Source organism: Bremia lactucae, linkage group LG16 (assembly GCF_004359215.1).
Source record: "Bremia lactucae strain SF5 linkage group LG16, whole genome shotgun sequence".
Lineage (NCBI taxonomy): Eukaryota > Oomycota > Peronosporomycetes > Peronosporales > Peronosporaceae > Bremia > Bremia lactucae.
Window position 1 is genome coordinate 895,590 of NC_090625.1, and position 15,297 is coordinate 910,886.

At 46.0% G+C, this 15,297-nt stretch overlaps 1 protein-coding gene across 1 annotated transcript; it reads left to right on the forward strand.

Moving 5' to 3' along the window:
• Positions 1–5,124: 5,124 nt before the first annotated feature.
• On the forward strand, positions 5,125–5,805 carry CCR75_002772 (uncharacterized protein; the record flags this gene model as incomplete). Its single annotated transcript, XM_067960869.1, has 1 exon — positions 5,125–5,805. The coding sequence occupies one exon, from the start codon at positions 5,125–5,127 to the stop codon at positions 5,803–5,805; it is 681 nt and encodes a 226-aa protein (XP_067819428.1).
• Between the last annotated feature and the right edge of the window lie 9,492 nt (positions 5,806–15,297).

Here is a 15,297-nt window from a genome sequence, read left to right on the forward strand (position 1 = left end):
CATAATGATTGTGTGTCTGGAGCAACTTTAGTCAAGAGATTTGCAAATTCTCTTGAGGTTGCTGGATCAGTAGGGCGTTGCGCCCCTACTGATCCCGTCCGTTTTTTTAGCGGTCCGCCTTGCTGTTGTGATTTCGCAACAACGTCGGACCCGCGACCATTGCCCTTTTTGGCATACGGTCCGAAATTACGTTCAGTACCTTTCGGTGCTGGGCGTGGGGCACTACACTCATGAGCGTCGTGTCCTAATTTCTGGCAGCGATGGCATTTCTGCGATCGCTTATTGCTCGAATAGCGAGGTCTCTCGCTTTCGACGTAAGAAAGGTCCATAGGTTCTGGACCTCCAAGCCGTGTCGTCTTGGAGGACGATATGATGACGAACTAGCTTGAGCCTGTCTCAAGCTAAAGTCCTCCTGTTCCGCTACGGATATTGCTTCTTCAAGCGTATCCAGTTCCAAGCGGAACAGGTGGGTCTTTACGGGACCATCCGTAAGACCTTGCATGAACACCGTAATCAACGTGTGTTCATGAACTGGGTTATTGGTAATACAACTCGCTAAGAGTCGTATGTGCTGGGCATATGCGTGCACATCACGCTTGCCTTGCTTCAGTTTGAGAAGCTCTGAACGAGCTCTGAGCTCAGCCCTTGGTGGTTCAAACATCTGTTTGAGTCGGGTTTTAAAAGCCCCTAGCGACCCAAACACGTATGGTTCGCGCAACTTAAGGCCCAATGCCCAAGTTTTGGCACGACCTGCCAGATTTGATTGAGCGAATGCGATTTGCATTTGCTCGTCGATGCTGTGACGTGCCCTTATGGCATCTTCTAACTCGACAAACCATCTCAAGAGGGAGTCTTCTTCGACCCCCCTATACTTAGAGATGTCAATATTTCAAGTTTCGGGACGACGCGTTTGCGTCATCCCAGGTACAGGGGTCTGTACCTGCTGTAACCTCAACATTTCTGCCTGTTGAGAGCCTTGCTGAATCAGCAAGGCTACTTTTTCCTTCATCTTGTCAAGTTCATGTTGTATGAACTTGGCGATGGTTGATTGGACGGCATCTCTGTCCAAATTGGACAGTAATGCCAGGATTGCATCGTTTCCTATGGTCGAACTCATTCGTTCAACCGCACTCCTTTCTATGTCACTTAGAAAGGAGTAGCTTTCAGGGGAAACGTGATGCGTATTCCCACTATCATCTAACATGTCTAGATGTGGGAATGTGGTCCTTGGACGGACGACAAAGTGCTACCAGATGTAACGGGGCACTACGGCTTGTACTGCTTCAGTATAAGTCCACTTCGCACTGCTTCAGTTGCGAGTGGTGCCCTACGTTATGTCACGTACACTAGTACGTGCAGAGAAAGACTTATCTCTAAGGTAACTAGCTTACAGAGGGTAAGATGAAAACTGGAATAATATAATTAAGTGTCTCTTTTTCTATCTTTGTAAATGCTAACTTAATAAAATCTAATACTAAACATGTTTTTGAATTCTTATCTCTATCTGTAACTCTCTCTTTGATTACTCCTACAGCTGATTAGTCTGCGGAATAAATAGGTATGATATTAATTTATATAAGAATATCCTGCAAATATTAACTACCTCTTAGATAATATATTAATTAACAACCTTTAAGTGTTAATTCTATGTAACGATACACCCCTTACACAGACTCCATCAAACTCAAATAGGTTTGGGAAAACACTGGAATCCAATCTGTATGCAAAAGAGATATGTTTCAAAGAAACAAACCTTTTCGTTATGAATTATCCAGGTATCCTTTAGGTAGCATCCTATGGCACTTGAATAATTTTGTCGAAGATGTGTCATTGCTGCCAATAAAATCTTCCATACTTTGAGCATTAACCACCTTGCTCCATTCAGAAAGAAATGGATTCCAAGCTTTACCTCCAAAGATTTTACCACGACCAAGAAAAAATTAGCGGTAGGATATTTTGAAATGCGCCACCTACAAAGTAGAATGTTGCTCAAGAAGAATGTTGCTTGCAATGTATTCATTAGAGCAAGCTCACGGTAAGCAACTAAAACGCTTTACTCTAATGCAAATATAGAATGAGGTCACTTCGATAGACAGATGCAAGAGAACGTAGCGTCAAGGGTAGTACTCTTGGATATCACACTCATGAAGCAGCAATACAAGGTCAATGTATTATTCGTTGACGTGACCCCCATCCATGTAACATCGGTAACTTATACTGGTTCGTCTTGTACGTGCAGTCAAATAGCCAAACTTTCTTTGAATAGATGTGATTTCTTGTGTTGAACTGGGAAGGACGAGAAGAAGGGATTAGTTTCGTTTGACGCAATCAAAGGCAAAATGAAAGCTAAAAAAGTCATATAAAAAGAATTTCCAGTGGTGACCGTCCTTGTAGATTTTCTTGGTGAAGTGAATGAGTTATGTTGGAGCATATTTACTGTGGCCCATGTTGTGTTCCCAATTAGCTGAAGGGTGCATTAACAATTGCGTAAGGGAAGATGCTGCACTGTGTAAGTTAATGACTTGAAGCGATTGATTTGCTCAGTTGCCAAAAGGCTGTATGCGCTGAGAAGATGGAGATGTGGCACGAGGGTGGTTATGTCGCTGTTGTCAAGTTGAAGTAGCCATATTTCCTGCTTTTTTTAAATTAGTTGGAAAGGGCGCTTACAGAACTTCTGCGTTCTCTTCCTTGCATTTTCCGAACGCGCATGATTACCAAAGCTGCCGACATGTCCACATTGAAAAACCTTTACTTTTACCTCACCATTTGCACGGTGACCCACCTTTCAGGTTATTGCAACCTTGAGGAAAAATCCATCTTCCACGCTGCAGCAAGTGTCTTTTGTTCAGCTTGATCTAATGTTCGCCAAGTTTTATTTACCAAATCAAAGACAGCCATTATTCCTTCCAATTTCTTATTCAGCGTGTTGTAGGGTATTTGGTTTTAGTCTGAGAGAATTAGGGTTTTATCCGCACACTGTCGTCGCCTCTAAAATAATTCCTAATGGCCAATTAAAGGGATTATTTCTCGCCAACCAAAATGCCTTCAATTTCGGTGGGTGGGTCTAGAGTCTTCTTTAAAAAAATGGTGTTTGGTTGTCGTGAAAACAAGCTTTCGGACAATTAAATCAAAATTCTTTGACTAGCACAATTTGATATTTAGACCATGCATTAATGCAGGTAAAAATTTATTTATTGTGCATAAAAGTGACAATATATTTTTATAAACTCTTACTGGATGCAAACTTTTAGAATAGCGCTTGTCACAAAGACCTCGAAAGTGCTCTCATAATACAATTTAATTCGAAGATAAGAAGATGACTGTGTGAGATCGATTCAATCAGCGAAATCGCATTTTTTTCTAGCCGTGCTTTTAGCTGAGCCTCGATTTGATAAAATACGACCTTCACAAATAATGAAAATCCACGCGCCAGAGACCATTTAGCCGAAAAGTTGTGGCATCCTGTCGTACGAGAGCTCTGCAAATCTTGCTTCTCTCTCGCGTGCCGCATATCCGTCAGGTTAATTCGCATTAATATTCAGTAGACGAAGGAAAGGGTCATTTTATTCTAGGTAAATCGATGAATCCTTTGATATACTTATGGACTCACGGTGCTTAGCCACTAGGCAGACCGTTTCGACATAAATATATGTCGTTTCAATTCAGCAAGTTATCGCGTTGGGCTCAAGATGAGCACGCATGCTGTTCCTCAGCTTGTCAGGGAACGTTTTAATTCATGGCTGTGCCAGAAGACCAAATCCTTTCCTCGGGATTTGTCGTAAATATGTTAGCTTTGAAGCACAAATCTGCTGCCTATGTCTATACATGGCGACGACTAGCAATCGTTCTGGATTCCTTTACTCCATGATATGGGGTTTTTGTAATACACTCACGGCGACTTTAGACTTTGCTGATTGTACATGTCCATACGGTTGCCAGCTGTGCTGGCATCCCAATAGTCCCAACCCCACCACCTGCCGGCTTCTAATACTTTTGTAGCTGAATTTCGACGTAGCTTAAAAGCTAAAAATGATCATTCGTGAGCACTTGTGAAGTGGTCAAGGGCGCAGGTCTGTATAGGAATTTCTACAAGCGATAGCAGCCTAAAGTCGAATCTATTCCAATGCACTAGTTTTCAATCACAAATTGCTGCAACTGAAGCTTGAGTGAAGAAGAAAGTAAATTAATCAACGACAGCTGACAAAGTATTGATTATATATATTACTAATCTTGCAAGCTGTAATGCACAATGCTGGCAGTGGCTATAAGCTCTTAAAATCTATCGGCCAAATGTTGTGGTCAAACGCAGCGGGCAAAGGCCGAAGGCAACGCGAGAAGTGATCTTAAGTGATACAAAGGGGCTGATGCCGTGTTGCACAACAATATTAGAGCCTCGTCTGTCCGTCGCGCGAATGAAACCGCTGCAGCACAATCGGTAGAACGCCGCACGTGTCGTTAATTTCTTATTCGCTGACTATTTTTATGCACACCATAAGCTGCATAAGATCCGCTTAATCTAATGGTAAACACAAGCTGCTGGTACTGTAATGCTCTGGAAGTATATTAAAATCAAAAATCTACGCGACAGCAGTTAAGTGCGAGTTCAAAGAAATCTACTAGCTACAATTGACAAGACAATGAGCAGCTCGCTACTTTGGAAGTCACAACTTCTCATTATTTATTGCATTTGGCAGTGCCGGCACTCTAAATAATATATGCCAAAAGGGTGTTGAGTTCTTTACAGTGTCGGTGGTGCTTATTGCAAGGCAAACTACTATGTGCAACGTGGTAAATTTATCGTCTGTTACCTTGTACTTTTGCGTGCTCGGTAAAAGCTCAGTCTCTGCACATCAAAAGACTCGAGCGTTTCCGTTCAGCTTGTACCCCGACCCCAGCCAAAACCCGCGCCAGGTTGGCGCTTGCCTATTGTGGCAACGCACTCGCTACTTTCAAGCTTAGTGGTTGGAGGCCATCGTCGCCATTTCTCCATAACCCATCTCACTTTCTTGCCCGACGCCAACAGGTTACGCCTATTTTTATTCGCACTTTGCACGAACTAGCTCTGCTCTCAACTTAGCTCGGCTTGGTGGCTCTGCGACAGTAAAGGACAAATTTTATTAGTGCATGCACAATTCCCTAGACCGTGAGCAACTAGACACGGGACCACGGCCGGGCAGCGCCGTACGAGGCAGTGAAGTTCATTGCCAACGTCGATTAAAGCGCAAGCATTACCTGATGAGCAACCAGGATGAAGACGGCCTTGCGATGCTCACCTCCCTCCGCAGTGAACAGCAGCAGCTACTTTGCAAGTACAAGTCTGGGAAGTGCTCGAATGCGCGTGCCACCAAGCGTAACGGCAAGCTCCATACCCTTTGCCATTTTCACCGGGACCGTCAAAACGAACACCAGCGCAAGAGTGATCGCAAGCAACGCTTGGTCAGCGTCACTCGTCGCTCTAAGCTTGGGAGCATTGACGTTGCTGGTGACAGCGCGCGCCAGCAAGATCTTCACCTCGTCACGTCAATCAAGGCTTCTTTTCCAAGAGGATCCTCCATCTCGCCGCTGAAGCACCACGACCAGAATGCCTCACATTTATACATAGCGCAGAATACTGCTGACGGCACAATCAGTGGAACAGGACGGTTGCCCTCACCGGCTGCAGGGACCACGCGATTACCGCCGATCAGCTTTCTTATGCGTAGGAAGCTGGATGGTCATCGGGTAACTAGTAACATCATACCTATTGTGCCACCTAGCAACTTCATCATCGATAGCTTCAGCGGCAACGCAGGTAAAACGGCATGAACTATCGATATGTTTTGGGACGCTTGCTGCTTCCGTTCAGTTGCGCGTACATACGGAGATCGTAGTCTAAAGCTGCAACGATTATGTGCCGTTGAGTGGACGCAGCAGTTGTAACAAAGTCTCACCTGTTATCTAAGTGACACTAGCTGCCACTTGTGCTCACAGAAATACACTTGCTAACATTTCGCTCCTGCTTGTACTTTGCATAGTGATGCAGACATTCATTGCAGAGCATTTAAGCACGACGCCTTAGAACATCGATTCCGCGCAGTGTCACCCTCCTCTTCATTTGGCGCGCTCCTTTTATTGCTTAATAAGTTAGGTCTGTGTTGCGCAAATTAATTTGCGCGCTTTGACACATTCCTGGCGTAAAGTTTACTTAAGTAAGCATTTAGTTTCCAGATAGCGAATTTTGAGATGCAATCATTCCTAGGGAGCTGGCATGAATCTTTAAACTCCATTTTGCAGTGATTGAATTTGGCCGATCCATTAAGGCAACATGCCCTGAGATTTCAATGATCGCTAATGGTTCAACTTTGCCATTTCGTGCGACGTTCGCGCAACCTTCACGAGGGAGGATTTCTTAACGCACAAAAAACAACAGCGAGAACGCTGGAGAGGGAGGCAATAGAAGTCGCGGACCAGCAGATCGAGACGACCGCGCGCACCAAGACACAACCTTTCACAGTTGAACGGCTGTACAGGTCAGTTTTAATTCATTGCAAGCTCTTTCGCAGGAGGAGATCACCTTTGGGGCCAAATAGTTAAAGGGACTTTAAATGCATTCCTTCTTCTGTTTCCCCATGTGTGGCTTTCCTTTTCGTTGCGGTGGAGATTAGGTCGCTTATAAGCGAATCATAAAAGCGGTTTCATAAATGTTTGATGCTGACTTTTTGCTTTCGTCTACTCCCATTTATTGACAGGTCGATGCTGCAATGAGTTCCGAGCAATCTCCGCCGAACTTCCAGCAAATTATTGATGAAGACATCCTGGTGACGTCTCCTACTTCCTATGCACTACGCGAGTCATTCCGCCGATCATCTTTCTCGGCTTCAGCAGAGACAAATCCGATGCTGCTGCGATCCTCGCAGAGTGCGGATCAGATGCCGCTCCCTCGCACTTCCTCGCGAGGTAGTGTTCTTAACCGTGCGCCTCCTCCGCCACCCCCGCATCTCCCACCTCAAATATCCTCAGTGCCTTTGAATGGCGGCGCTATTGATGAATTACCTCGGCCTCTGTCAAATTCTAACTTGGACATCCTGCACGAGCAGAATCATGGGGACAATGATCCTTTCGGACACTCAACTGGCTTGAACTCAGCGCCGTTTGGTGGAAATCAGCAATTCGCTAGCTCGGCGTCTCCTTTCGGTGCTGCTGGAGGTAGCAGCTTCAATTCTGCTGCCACAACCACGTTTGGAGGCTCTGATTTTAGTCAGACGGCGCCAGTAAGCAACACATCGAATCGTCGCTCCATCTCACGACGCAGCATCTTTAGTCGTGAGACGTTTATGCTTACGCGCGGGGAGAAGGAGTCACGTATGGCTGTTCCACAGGGAACTCCCACGGAGATCAAGTGCGAAGGATATTTGACAAAAAGAGGGCACTTGTTTACAAATTGGAAGACACGGTACTTTACACTACGAGGCAACGTACTGGAATATTTTTCGAGCGAGGAAAAGAGCAAAAAATATGGAGCTGTGACAGTCGAGAAAGTGGCGACATGGTCAGGCGAAGCGCATGGCTTTATGTTTTACACCTCGAAGCAAATACCCTATTACGTGTACGCCTCTTCCGAGGCCGAGCGCTCCAAATGGTTGCGAGCTTTAAAGGATTTCATGGTTGAAACAGAAGAGGTGAGTTGCGAAGGATATCTTACTAAACGTGGTCATTTGGTTCCAAGTCAACGGATGGCGTATTATGTGCTGAATGGGAGGTCTCTACGTCATTACGCAGACCAGCTGGCGTATCGAGACAATCAGTCAGCTATGGCAGATGTAGAGATACGCTCTGTTGCTTTATGGGATGGCGAAGCAAATGGCTTAATGTTTATGACCGTGACAGGAAATGTGTTTTACGTGATTGCAGATACTGTTGGCGAACAGCAAAAGTGGCTTTCTACTGTGTTAAAATCGACGGGCAGTGTCCCGGAACCTGTTTCGTGTGCAGGATACTTAACCAAGCAAGGCCACAAACGCAAAAGTTGGAAGAAGCGCTATTTTATACTTCGCGGAAACACTATTTCATATTATTCAGATTATGACATGGCAAATAACGCCAAAGGCAAGCCACTCGCTGAAGTGCTTGTCGAGGATGTACAAAAGTGGGAAGGAGAGCCGTTTGGGTTTATGTTCATGACTAATGAGCAAGTGCCGTATTACGTGTATGCCGATAACGATCGAGAGCGCAGCAAGTGGATGAATGCTCTTAACAAATTAAATGTGGTGGCGGAAGAGCCTACTGTCGAGAAGAAGCGTTGCTCAAACTGTAATGCTGTTTTGACTGGCTCTCGTTTCTGCGGAGCATGTGGCTATAACTTGCGGGGCACCACCATTGGTGACCGCACTTCTCGTGGCCACGGCGGGATGGATGATGACATTGATGGCCGCGATGACATTGATGATGAATCAACACCGTTTGACGAGCTTGAAGCGCTGTCTGAAGGCGCACGAACATTGTTGCTTGCAGTAATGCAGACACCGGATGGCATTGACATCGGCGACAAGGAAGGCACATATCCAAACCGGGTGACGAGAAGCTCGCAGCAGCCAACTGAGCAACCAGATCAGGATGATTCCTCTGCTGGGTTTGATCAAGATGTTGCTGATGCTCTAAGAGAGGTTGAGTCTGGCGATGCGCGTACCTTTCCAGAAAATGTGGATGGCGATGTTAAGGCATCCTCTTACGATTCCAAGCCGTTTACTCAGTCATCGGCCAACAGTGGTGAGCGATCTTCCACACGATCCCAGCAAACACGTCAAGATCCTTTAACGGTGGGCGCAGCTCCCATTAAAGCTAAGTCGAATGCGCTTAAGCCCAACTTTGGCATTGTTGAGCTCAAACCTAAGAGAACCAGTTTTACTTCCTTTAGTGACTCAGAAGAGGAGGAATCAAAGGTAGATCCGAAGCCTGCACCAGTCGCAACCAGGCTTCCTTCTCGGTCGTCGGCGGGTCTCAATATGGCTGGTATGGGACGCCGTAAAACAATAGCTATGTTAGCAATGGAGTCAAGCAGCGACGATGAAAGCGGTGATGATACCAAACACCCAACGAAGCTGTCTCCTGACACTTTCCAAAAAAATGACAAGAAGATTGATAGTAATTGTATGTCGGAAAAGGAAGAAGGAAAATCATCTGGAGACGAATTTGAAAATCGCGAACGGAAGAGCTCAGAGGAGCTGGACACTCGCGGTATTGCTGCGTTTGAGGAGCCAGTGGAGCAGCCTAAGCTGAAGCAAAACATTCACTCCTCTACACAGATAAGCGAACGCCTAAACAAGAAAGATATATACAATTTTATGGAGAAAGAGCTGGATTTCACGCCTCAATTCGTACCGTCAGCTGATTCTCCTGTCCGCTGTCGTTTTTATAGCTCTATGGCATACACTTCAGCTAAGAAAGTTATCCTTTTTCTTTCCGATTCTGGACCTCTTGGCCTTTGGAAACAGGACCCGGATAACAAACCCTTGACGAAAGATCACAAATGGTCCATGACACCGTATTTTAGCCGTGCTCAAGATGAGGGCTACGGAATTGTGGTGTGCAACCCGTTTTCGAATAATGCTATGGTATATGAAGCAGGAGGTTTCGAGCGTGAAATTCCAGTGCCTAATTCCGCTACACCCAAGGAACACGTTTTGTTTGTGTGGGACCAATTTATGTCAAATTGTAAGGGTCAAATTTCGATAATTGCGTATGCGCGCGGTGGCGCATTAGTAAAATCAATCTTGGAAACATACGAGGAGAGTTCTCGCGACAAAATCCACCGCATCGCATTAATTGAGTCCAAGCACGAAATTGACCACAACGAATCCCCTGGTATCTTGGAGCTTCTTGGTCGGCGATCTATTAATTGGGAAGCATCATATGAACCCCTTGGTGCCCAGATCGTGGACTCTCAGGCACGTGTAAATTGTGTGTGCTTGTCCTTGGGGTTCATGCCATCGCAGGAAGCTGACAATACACCAAAAACTCTAGAAAAAGCTGAAGATCCTGCTTTTGCTTTCATCGATGCCAACCCGAGTCAGCCTGGCATGACTGCTGTTGTGAAGCATGTCCGGTTAGAATTGAGAAAGAGAAAAACTGTTGTAAAGCCTGTTGCCCGCACACGGCGACAGTCTAATATAATTGTTATCGGTGAGACAGATGGTGATGAGTCGAGCGATGTGTCTGGTGGTGCTGATGAAGGCAAGCATAAGTTTAAAACAAATGGAAGTAGCTTAGACAGTGAAGACGATGGTAAAATTAAAGCTACATACTATCTACCGAAGCCAGTACCAAAACCAAAGCGCAACCCTAGTTTTGGCAGCAGTGGCTCTGGCGACAAGCAGCAGCGATTAATTTCGGACAAGGACTTTGAATTGTTAAAAGTGGTCGGGCAAGGTGGTTTTGGCAAGGTATTTTTGTGCCGCAAGATTACATCGCCACGTCAGGGCGAGCACTACGCCATGAAGGTTCTAAAAAAACAGCAAGTAGTTTCCTCGGGCCTTGTAAACACAACTATGGCGGAGCGTAAAATTCTTACAGACATATCACATCCGTTTGTTGTCAAGCTGCACTACGCTTTTCAAAGTGAGTCGAAATTGTACCTTGTGATGGATTATCTCAGCGGTGGATCTTTGGCAACGCACTTGCGTCGCCGCCGCAAATTTCCGGAGGAATGGGCCCGCTTCTATGCCGCTGAAGTTGCTGCAGCCATTGCACATCTTCATAGTGCCAACATCATATATCGTGATGCTAAACTTGAAAATGTATTGATGGACCACGACGGCCACGTGCGTATCACTGACTTCGGTTTGTCAAAGGTCGGAGTTTCTGGCCTCAAGGGTGCCACGACTTTCTGTGGTACAGCTGCATATATCGCGCCTGAACTGTTAAAGGGTATGGCGTATGGCAAAGCTGCCGACTGGTGGTCTTTTGGCATCCTGTTGTACGAAATGATTGGAGGAAAACCTCCTTATTATCACCGCAACCGTGACATTATGTTTCAAACCATTTTGAAACAAGACTGGGTGACGTTTTCGCCAAGCTTCTCGGATGCCGCAATCGCACTTATCAACGGGGTAAGTAATCAAAATGCATAGCTTGTCCTTTAATATGGCTGGCATTTGTTTAACGGAATTTGCTTTGATATAATGACAGTTGCTTACGCGCGACCCGATGATGCGTCTTGGCAGCGGTCCACGCGGTGCTGACGAGGTGTTGACCCACCCATTTTTTGATAGCATTGACTGGCCTGAGCTGCTGGAGCGCAGGATGCTGCCACCTTTTAATCCAGGTGTGGGCAAGATGGATACGCACTATGCACCACGTAATATGAACGAAATTACTGCACGAGACCGCGAGCCGAGTGTTATGATGGCGAAGACCGACCGCCCGAACGATTTTGATGGTTTTAGTTTTGTAGGGCGGCCTTCCTCCCTTTCAAATGTATGATGTCAATCTGCAATGCTGGTCAACTGTTATATGAAGACACGATTATACGATTATAGCAAATTATTAGTCTCTCGAGAGCCGCAACGGTCTTAATAACGAAGGCCCGCGGAGAGACAATTTCTCATCGGAATCAAAAACCCACACGCATAGAGCGCCAGTGCGCATCAGCAAATGCTAAAAAGTGAATTTGCTTATCTTTACGCCAAATATTCAAAATTAGAAAATGAACAAACGAAACAAAGGCTTGACTTAGTGCTGTTATAAATTCCGTCAAGATCAATTATAAAAACAAATTTTCTCGCATGTTTGGCGATTATGTCAATTCCAGGGCAATGTAAACTTTTTCAATTTTAGTTATATTTTGGTATTATTCATTTCAAAAACGTTTCTCACGTGATCGACAAATTCCAATAAAGATGTGTTGTTAAAAACATAAACGTGAATAAAACCTACCATAAATCATACATATTTTAAATTTTTAACAATGACAGTGTTATCATCGTCGAGAGTTGCTGTTACGGGGCATCATCGCTTGAAATGCTTCATTACAGGCTAACCAACACTAATGACAGTGTAGGCACCCCCACGCACACGATGTGCAGAGGAAGATACAAAGTTAACAAGCGTGGACTAACAAGAAGAGAAAAAAATGAGTTACTGAGCGTGACTGTAACGGAGCACTGCCGACTTGTACTGCTTCAGTACAAGTCCACTTCGCACTGCTTCAGTGCTAGTGGTGTAGCGGAGCTACCTCGCTCCTAAAGTCAGAGGAAGACTTTCAGACTCAGAGAGTCACTTAGTTCTGTTGAACTAATGGGTTTAACAACTCAGGGAGTCGTACAAGCTATTAAAGCTTAAGGAATCCTAGTTCAAGGGATTCAGGGGTTCGTAGATATAAGTGGCAACTAGTGCCCAAGATGATATACTTAGAAAGTCTTCTATCTCTTACAGATCAATGCGCAAGCCTTAGGAAGGCACTTAACGCTTTAAGATCAAAAGGGGGAACTGATCTTAATTTAATCATTTAAATCTAAGAAAAAACTTACCCCAGCTAATTGATATAATAGATTTTGGCCGCCAGATTTATATCTGGCGGCGACTATGAGCCTTCGAATGAGGAAGCCCAATCGGATAAGCGTGCTTATAGCGCTAGCTATAGCATATTTGGTTCTGACGATGAGGATGATTCCTCATCGCCAGCACACCGGCTCCCGTGCCGTCACCCGCATTTATTTCTGTGCGTAGTGATGACGATGGCGTAAGCAATCGAAATAAAAGTTCTTGTGGTACCCCTGCTTTAGTGGGTACCATATTTATTACCCATAATAAATGAGATTTAAGACACTAACTAAAAAATAGATTAAAGGGTATTTTACCCATAAAGTAAATGTACCACAACAACGATTCTCCAACTGATGTGTGCCCCATTACACCCTCCCCCATCAGACTGTTGTCACTCGGGTAATCTCGCCTGATATCAGGTCCAACTGGGATGCATACCGAGGTACACATTAATTTCCCAAATGGATCGACTTCTCGACAGCCGAAGCTGCCACGTTCGAAGTCCCTTTACATCGACTGGTACAGGCCAGACGCTTTCGCAGTGTGTGTGCTCAGACACCAAAGCGATGCTCCTAGTGGTGGAATTTGCGTTACTAAACAGCTAACCGTTTGGTTGTGTTTTCCATTCCTTTGTCTAATGACAATCAAGCGTGAGTCACAGACTCTGAGCACCTTCCTCGACGATGAGGGAATGGTGGACTTTGAAAGCCACTCTCAATTAGAGGAGGAGGAAAAAGAGCGGCGTTCGCTCACGCCTTCTCCTCCGGACGAACGTCGGCGAGCCCCGAATCCGTTCCCAGAACGTGGTGCCGCTGATGTCTTAATTGCATTAAGCAGGACACGGGACACTGAGTCCAACATTATTAAGAATCCGCTCGATGAAGAGCAAGAGCAGATAATCCTCATAGAGGAAAGAGCTCGTCGTCGAGCTGCCAAAATAGCAAAAGCTAAGGCTCATAGTGAATATAGATTCACTCCGCTTAGTGCAGACGAGCGTCTCAAAGAGATAGCGGGTCATTGCTTGGCCATCTGGATCTCTGGTGACCCGGCGAGGACGCCGGAGGAGATCGCTGCTCGCGACGCTCTTCATGAGCAATACCTTACGCCGAAAGTAACGACGCGAAGCCAATATCTGACGCGTTTACGTGATCAAGCCCGTGGGGCTTCGGTGACCTCCATGAGGGAAATTCCGATCGTTTTGTTTCCAAACGAAACAAGAACTGAAAACGAAGTCTCATTTGAGAAATGGGTCACAAAACGAAGAAAGGCCTAGCCAATATTTCAGTGCTTCGGTTGACCGTACAACCAAGGATCGAAGCCGCACTGAGGCTTTAGATCTGCCTAATCCCACGTTTAGTGGTTGGAAGCGTCGTTTGACGCGAGTTGACCCTGAGCTTGGCGCTCAAAAACGTCAACGGCAAACGGGCAATCTTGACGAAGAGGTACCTCGAACTCCCAAAAGTTTTCAGAAGAGGGGTACCCTAGCCACTTCACCAGATACTGGTATTGACTCTCACGACGACGTCGCTTTAAGTTTTTCCACATGAAACTGAAGGGTTCCCCGCGCACCAAGCCGCGCAGGAGGGGGCCGAAATTTCGGCGGAAGCATTTGATGCTCTACGGCACGAGGTGCAACTTCTTCGTGAGGTCCTTGCTCGGGTTGAGGGCTCTTTTGAGGCGGTTCGGGACTGTCTTTCGACGCTGGAGCGTCAGCAGCCTCGTTTAGAGAGCCAGCTGGACATCCTGGTGAGAATGCAGCAGTCTGCGGCATGACCGCCTGTCTCGGCGCAAGCGCCTTCAAGTCCACGTGGGAACGTTCCTGATATGGCTTGAGCAAGCCAACGTAAAACACTGGGAGTGTACGCAGCTTGCTGGGAAGGTTTAGCGTATAAGCTAGGCCCTTCTTGGTCACGACCGTAAATGGCCCAATAAAGCGCGGGCGCAATTTGGTCTTGAAGACCGCGGAAACCAAGTTGGTAGGTAGGTTTTTAGCGTTTAGTAAAACTCGGTCTCCGACCATATAAGAATAAATAAAGCTTCTGCCTTTGGCATCCGCTTGTTCGTTTTGTTTGTCTTGGCTATCAGCCATCGTATCCCTTACATGTCTTAAGACACTAAATCGCGTCGCGAGAAACTCGCTTGCTTGTTTCCGAACGGTAACAGGGCTGATATCAGCAAGCCTAACGGCCAATTCTCCCCCCATCAAGCCCTGAACCACGCAGTGATATCGTTAACGGAACGTGCGGGTGGGTAAGACCGTTTCTATAAAACGGAGTATAGCCTGTAGGCATGAACAGCGTTATTTAACGCAAATTCCACTACTGGGAGCATTGAGCTCCAGCGCTTTGGTGTCTGAGCACACACGCTGCGTAAAACGTCTTGAATGACGCGATTGACACGTTTGGTCATCGGTCTGCGGATGGTCCGCAGTAGACATATCCAATCTGGTGCCAAGCACTCGGGAAATTGATCTCCAGAATTTACCCGTGAAACGGGGATCCCAATTAGAGACAATTGCCACTGGCAAACTATGTTGTCGAAACACTCGATCAATAAACAGCTTAGCTGTACCCGCTCCATCAATGGAATCCGGCACAGCCGCTAAGTGTGCCATTTTGCTCAAACGGTCAACAAAGACCACTAGAGGCAGTACAAAAACTAAATCCATACTGTTGGACTCCCAGCATACTATGGGGACGGGAAGACTCACCAGTGGCGCAGCAGAATGTGCCGAGGGTTGAACCCGTTGGCACGTTTCGCGTGTGCGAACATATGTGC